The sequence below is a fragment of the Halyomorpha halys genome, unplaced genomic scaffold (genome assembly GCF_000696795.3).
Source record: "Halyomorpha halys isolate HHAL.00 unplaced genomic scaffold, Hhal_1.1 Scaffold261.1, whole genome shotgun sequence".
In the NCBI taxonomy this organism is placed as follows: Eukaryota; Metazoa; Arthropoda; class Insecta; order Hemiptera; family Pentatomidae; genus Halyomorpha; species Halyomorpha halys.
The window spans coordinates 917,091-924,093 of record NW_027116513.1 but is presented as its reverse complement, the minus strand read 5'-3'; the positions used below and the strand labels follow the sequence as shown (position 1 = coordinate 924,093).

Below are 7,003 nucleotides of genomic sequence, written 5' to 3'. Positions count from 1 at the left end.
TATATTTTAATTTAATTTTATAGGTTTAATGTGGTCCTAAGGATTTTTTCCTCAATTATCCTGAACAATATTTAATCCTCATAAATATTGATAATTTCACAATTTCGTAAATACTGTAGCGTAATATTGGTTCATACACAGGTAGAAAGAAAAACTAATACATAATGAGAATATTGTCACTTGTACAATTTGCCTATGTAAAAAATATTGAATATTTAATAAACATGAAAAAAGAGATTATATTTTCTATGTTTTGCTTTTATGCGATTACATGAAATTTTTTAGTTGTTTTTTTAAGTTGCATGTTGTGCATAATGGGTGCATCCCCAGTTTTAAACTCCTGCTACTTTGTAGCTAATTAGCAAAAGATTGCAGTTGTAACAGTTAATATTATGATACATTACCTTCTTGATAGCCCTTCTCCCATGTAGACCTTCTTCCCCAAATCACAAGATTTTTTATTGTTCTCAAAGTCATCCCAGCTTGGGCAAGGAACAGCAGGGAATGCTTTTTTGTTCTCTAAACTCTCAAGGTATAGGTATTGTGACCTTGTGTGACTGCAAGCACCTGCAATAATTTACAATAAGTATCATTAAAATATTTGATAAAAGTGAAAATATCAATAATAAATACCTGTATCTCAATATCAAGTCGCTTTCGATTTCACACTAGGTGTATCATATAGCATATGTAGCAATGTTTCTATGTTGCATAAATTTATTATATAAAAGCCTCATATTCACAATAAAACTAATTAACAATACTTCCAGTTTTATTGTACTTTATTAGACAAGAGTTATTAGCTGAAATTGTTTTATTTGCAAATGCAAGATTTTCCTCATTTAATTTTGATAAGTGATGTGCTAGATGTTTTAATTCATACAAATAGACTTCAAAAACAAAAATATTCAAATGATCATGAAAAATGGCTTAACTTTCTAAACAGATTGAATTTTGTTTTATAAATTTGCCAATGCTTTCATGTAGTAGACTTAAAACATTACAAGAGTTCAGGAAACCCCAACAAATAGTTATTGTATATTTAACAAATATTCTCAAAGTGTAACTATCATAAATGATATTTTACAGAACATTTAATAATACAATATTTACAACCGTTACAATTTTCTTTGCTATTTTCTCTATACGCACAAATCCCTGACACCATAAAATTGTTCTGGGTTAATTTTTGGTATAAAATAATCATTGAATCATCATTACCACAATTGGAATTTCTATAAAATTTAAAAATAAAATGCTCTATAAGAGATCTGATAACACGTACAGACCAAAAAGTCAACAAAAAAATATCCTGTTAAAGTTCCATATGAACCTCCAGAAACAGTCTCATTACTATACTTGTAGTAAACCTTGCTTGTTGAACATTCTTGTAATATAACATAAAAAATAAATAAATTGAGTAAATTTTACCAAGAAAATACTTGTAAAGCTTGTTAAAGTTAAAGAATACTTTAAATAGCTAATAAAGAAAATTGAGCTTATCTTGCACTCATATATGGGTAGCACACTGGGCTGTTCAATCTTCAAATCTGGCTTTTCTGAATACTTATTAATTTCATTATATCATCCATGGATTGACTCTGGGATTGGGAGGTTTTGGTAGTGCAGTCTCTATAAAGTCTATCTCTATGGATTAAAACATGGGGTGAGTGTTGATCTCCTCAATGAGCCACCACTATTTGGTTCTATCACATAAGATTGCCTTCCAATTCCTGTTCACGAATATGAATCAGAATTCATTTGGCTTTGAGTATCTGATTAAAATACATCAGCCTACTTTAGCCTTAGTCTTCTAGAGTTCGGTGTAAGACCCCCAATATTTTCTTTAGGAACTCTTGAAGCCATGTGGCCCAATCAAGCTTCCTTAACTTCACAAACTTGACTGCTCAGTTCCCCCATAGATTTAGCTCACTGTTTTCCTTTATGTTCGTCCTTTATTATCCAGCTACATCCATAGCTTACAGAATTTTGAATTTAGAGATTAGTAGATTTGTCACGTTTAAGATGGTCCAAATTTGCGATGCTAAGCCTGAAAATACCGGACAAGAGTTTTATAAAGGATTAATTTAATTTTCCTACTGACGAGTCAGCTGTGGAAAGTCTTAAGATGTCCAAAATACCATATGTGGGTAGCAGTAAAGCGCTTCTTAATCTTAGCAACCCTATTATTTATTGAAATCACAATGCAGAAGTAAGTACACTCCTTAACCCGCTTAAATATGTAAGGTTTCAGTACTAAAATAATGTTATCTCTGGTTCAAGTTTACATGTATTTGGCTGGGTTAGTTAAAAGTCTCATAGACAAAGCTGCCTGGCTGAGGTCTCTCATGGCTTCTACTATAGCCAATAGGGATCTGGCAACTGTGTCCAAACTTGTCGACAAAACAAAATTCTTCCAATTGCCTTATTCCTTGAGCGAAAGGGAATTCCCGAAAATACCCAGATTATATCCAGAACTGGTAACTTACGTCCTCCATCGTTAACTTAGCTAAGCTAATAAGTTTAGCGGGAATGGTCATCCTTTATTATGGGTGAAAAGCTTCCTAAAAAATTTCTCCCTAAGTGGTATTTTCTACACTCATAAAGTTAACGGAAAGAAGTTGCGTGGGGAACCAGTGCTCAAGGTCTCTCTCTGGTATGTTCCTCAAGGTCTAGGAAAGGTTTATTTGATCCACAGTGGATATGCCTCGGCGGAGGTAGCCCTGATACTTTCTAATGATTCCTTCTGCTAATTTGGTTAATCTATAGAAGAGGTTAGATGAGAGAATCTTAAACATAGGAAAGTAATGATATTCCATGATAATTGGAACATCCCAGTTGGTTTTCTTTATAGTATAAAAGACATATGAAAATCTGGTCCCATTGAATTATTAAGGTTACGACCATATATGAAGTTCCATCGTATAATATAAAAATCTTATCTTAAGGACTTCGGGCTCTGCAGCTTGAAGTCATCACACCACCACCATTACCAGCGGGAATGGCACCTCCCCATTTCTTGTAAGCCCCCAGCTATCATGCCACCAATTTATAACCGCCTTCAGCGGACTATGTTTGCTCATCTTATAATGCCATACGGCAAACGAAGATATAATGTTAATTGTATATGTATAATGTATTGCATTATATTATTATGTATTCTGTAACCATGTAAAAAATAAAGAGGTTTGAAACAAAAATATGAAAATCATAGTTAAGTGATAAACACTGAGAAAGTTGTACATAATATGTATGGAATATGGTATACCGTATACGTCGAATCCGCAACCTGGCTGTTTCCAGTTCCCATCGTTCGGGTAGAAGTCTGCATGTCCAATCGGCTCAGTAATTCCAAGCATTGTTGCACAGGTGTGGATCACATCAACGAAGATGGCGCTCTCTTCAGTCAGCCTCTCTTCGGGTCTTTTCACACTGAACGAGGGACCAGCAGGATCCAGACCTGCAATCCCAAAGTTGAATAGAGTCTGAATGGAATGGAGGCTAAGGGGAATGCAAGTTACTCTCTCAATAGGTACCTGTTATTCTTCCGATCTTTCCAGTTGTGACCTTTTTACCAGCAAGACCAGAAATGTGGGCACCCAAGCTGTGTCCAATAACATGAATGTCCTCTAGCCTCACCTTGAACTTCTTATTTAGATTGTCCAAGAATTCTGCAACGATCTCTGCCACTTCTGGTACTCTATTCCTCGAAACAGGGTACAACCAATTCCTGGATCCGTTGTCTGACCAGTCCACCGTGATCACGTTCACGTCTTGATTCTTCAACAAACCTGACCAATGGCAGATTCATCAGTAATTTTCTCATTCAAAGTTATTATTAATTAAATAATAGTTTTTTTATTCACCATCCTTGAGCCTTGAACAAAAGGTTTTGTTATCTTTGCCCATCCATCCGTGGATGACGACTTTGAGTGGCTTGTTATGTCTGAAGCTGGGCAAAAAACTGCGCCGGCGGACTAAAGCTTTGTAAACCTCTGGATTCTCAATTTCCCTATAAATAAAATAAAAAATCTATTATTTTTAACACTAATACAATTTAAAAACCATTTATTCTGTATTTGTATGCACTTGTAATTTTTTTTGTATTTATCTAATGCAATTTACAACTTTATTTACATAAATATACGTTAATTACATTTGATGTAAGGTCAAAATAGAGTAATACAGGCATGTAGAGAAACTACCCATTGGTAGCACTCTAATCATATTTCTACACTAGAAGGCACCTCTGAGGATTGTCAGGAATAGTAAAGGAAGCAATGTTAGATACTTGAGGGTTTTGATGGTTAGAGGGTTTATAATGGAAGGAGTGATATCTGGTTCGGGCTAGATCGGTTACATATGGAATATTAAGGTCTGTATGGATGATTTTATTTGTAACGAAGTAAGGAGCATTGAGGATTTTACGAATGATTTTGGATTGTAAGGATTGGATACAAGAGGAATTCGAAGGTTTAGTGGAGCCCAAAGCTCAACTCCATATGTCCATATAGGCCTTATAATTGTCATGTAAATTAGTCTTTTGTCATGAATTGGAAGTTTAGACCGCTTGTCTAAGTAAGTACTATAATAGTTCAAATCGACTTCCAGTTTCCTGTCTTCATAGTCTTGTGGGAGGATTCCAGGTTAGTCGTTTGTCCAGATGGTAAATATTAACACATGAACTATCAAACGCGTAAGAAGAGAGGGGCTGTTCCTTAAGGAACAGGGGTTTGATTTTTTCATTCTAAAAAATATTTTTGAGAATTTTAAAAGAAATATAAATAAGTATATTTTATTTAATAAAAGAATTATTTATAGAAAGTGAATGACATGCATACATCTAAATTTATCAAATTCATAAGACCGTGAACGGATGTAAGTTCGGAACTATGAAATAAAACTTGAACCTTTAAATGTGTTCAGTCTGTTGAAAATATTTTACTCGAATATAACAAATTTAAAAAAAAAAAAAAAAAATTGACATATAAAGATTAATTCAAAAATAAACGTTTGGTTTCCAGTTTTACCTCATATGTACAACTGACACCCGTTTGAGGTGTATGAATGAATAATTTTCAAAGAACAATACAGAAACAATGTATATACAACCTGTTGTAAAGAAAGAACTTCACAGAATTGTCTGAGCTAAGAAAATTGAACATGCCAGAGAAACTCCACCCAACATCTGAAAAAGTTAAACATAAATTGAGAAATAAAAAGAACGTAAAATAATGAATAACTAAGAATTAAATATTAACTTCCAAAATATTCAAAGAATGATCATAAAATTAGTATTAATAATAATCTCTTTTGTTATATCAAATTTCTAATCTCAATTTAAATTTTGATTAACACTATACCAAGCACGACAGTACTGTCATGACAGTAAATGTTTTCATGACTGTAGCTTTACTGCCACTGTTTATTAATGCTAAATGCTGTCAGCTATCGCGCTATACAAAGTGGATTTACTCATGACAGTTCTTACTGTAGCTATAAAATGTCACCGTGTAGACTGGAGTTAACTTCAAAATAATTTTATGATCATACTAATATAAAGTTGATAAGATTTGGTTTACCACACCATTTTGTGGTTCTGATTCCGCTTGCACGAGGACATGCAAGGAAAAGGCGCACAGAACGAAACCTAACACCAAACTGAGATTCATTGTGGCGAAAATTTCTCTAGAGAGCTGAATATTAGCTTACACCTATTTAAGGGTTCTTTATTCTGACGACTAAATGACGACTGTTTGCTTAGAATGTGTTTGTTAATAATTATAATATCCACTGATTGATATCAAACAGTTTAAAAGTAAACAAACGAGCCAATTAAATACAATAACAATCTAGTATTATTGTACTATTGTACTGTATGTCAATTTTATTTTGCATGAAATGGAAATTTTTATACTATCTACTATCCTTTGAAGGATCCAGTTATACACCTGAAGTAAAAAGTTGGATAGTTAATTAAGTTCGATGAAAAGTAAGAAAGCTAGTGAAACTCTCCACAAGTTATTTTTTTTAAAACATCAGCTATTTAATTTTTTGCTTCTTGACTACCTGTTCATATTCAAGCACAAAAAAAAATATTAAAAAAAGGGGTTAATTAATGGTATAGTATGGTACCATAATTTTGGAGCACATTTTCCTAGCGCAACTTATCCTTCTTCATCCATTTGGTTGGTCGAACCATCCTAGTCCACCACATCCGTTCGGCTTATTCCTCTAGTACGCCAATCTGGTTCAACCCTTGTAGTCAGTCTCAAGCACAACCTTCTCCCGATAGCTCGCCGATATTGGGTCCAATGCCCTTCCTAAGCCCTACCGGCTCTTCCTGAAGAGTTGGGCCCATCACCTCCTTCCACCTGTGATGAGCTTTCTGAACAGGGTTTATACAAAAACCGACATTTTAGAAAACCGGTTTTCGAATAGTAATTTTTCCAGAAAACCGGTTTTGAATTTTTATAAAAAATTTTTTTGCTCGAATATTCTGTAATTCGAACAAAAAATTTTAACAGAAAATTTAGAGTGATTAAAAGCAGTTTTTGACTGAAATTATTTACTGTTCAATTTTATTGATAGTAAAATTTTTTTATGCAATTTAGTAGAACAAAGAAATAATAGTTGACCAGGATTGTTGTTAATGCAAAATTTTCACATATAAGGATGTAAATATTTTATAAAAGTGAAACGAGTTATTCAGCAAAGGGTTCGAATAAATAAAAACAATATATTTTCATATTTTTATAATAACCATATTATTTTTTTAAAAAAACAATGTTATTAGATACAGACAGATACTTATTAAAACCAATTAGAAAATATGTAACTGTGTATTATATAATGTAAATTATAATGAAAGCCGAAAGACGAGAGTAAATAAAGTTTATGCATACACGCTTATTAAAATCAATTTTAGTTTTAAACACAATTAAGCAAAGGACCGAGTATTTTCTATTCCGGGCAATTTTAATACAAATTTAAATATTCTATT

The 7,003-nt window shown here is 33.0% G+C and overlaps 1 protein-coding gene across 1 annotated transcript in view; it reads right to left on the bottom strand.

The window, feature by feature from the left end:
* Nucleotides 1-5,747, bottom strand: part of LOC106680429 (lipase member H) — a 6,831-nt gene extending 1,084 nt beyond the window's left edge. The window contains exons 1-6 of the mRNA XM_014420142.2: nucleotides 5,588-5,747; nucleotides 5,113-5,188; nucleotides 3,867-4,012; nucleotides 3,537-3,791; nucleotides 3,269-3,460; nucleotides 405-567 (exon numbers count right to left, since the gene is read on the bottom strand). Coding sequence (XP_014275628.1) covers nucleotides 405-567; nucleotides 3,269-3,460; nucleotides 3,537-3,791; nucleotides 3,867-4,012; nucleotides 5,113-5,188; nucleotides 5,588-5,672 — 917 coding nt within the window. The 5' untranslated portion in view covers nucleotides 5,673-5,747. The remainder of the gene's footprint in view (nucleotides 1-404; nucleotides 568-3,268; nucleotides 3,461-3,536; nucleotides 3,792-3,866; nucleotides 4,013-5,112; nucleotides 5,189-5,587) is intronic.
* Nucleotides 5,748-7,003: the final 1,256 nt, after the last annotated feature.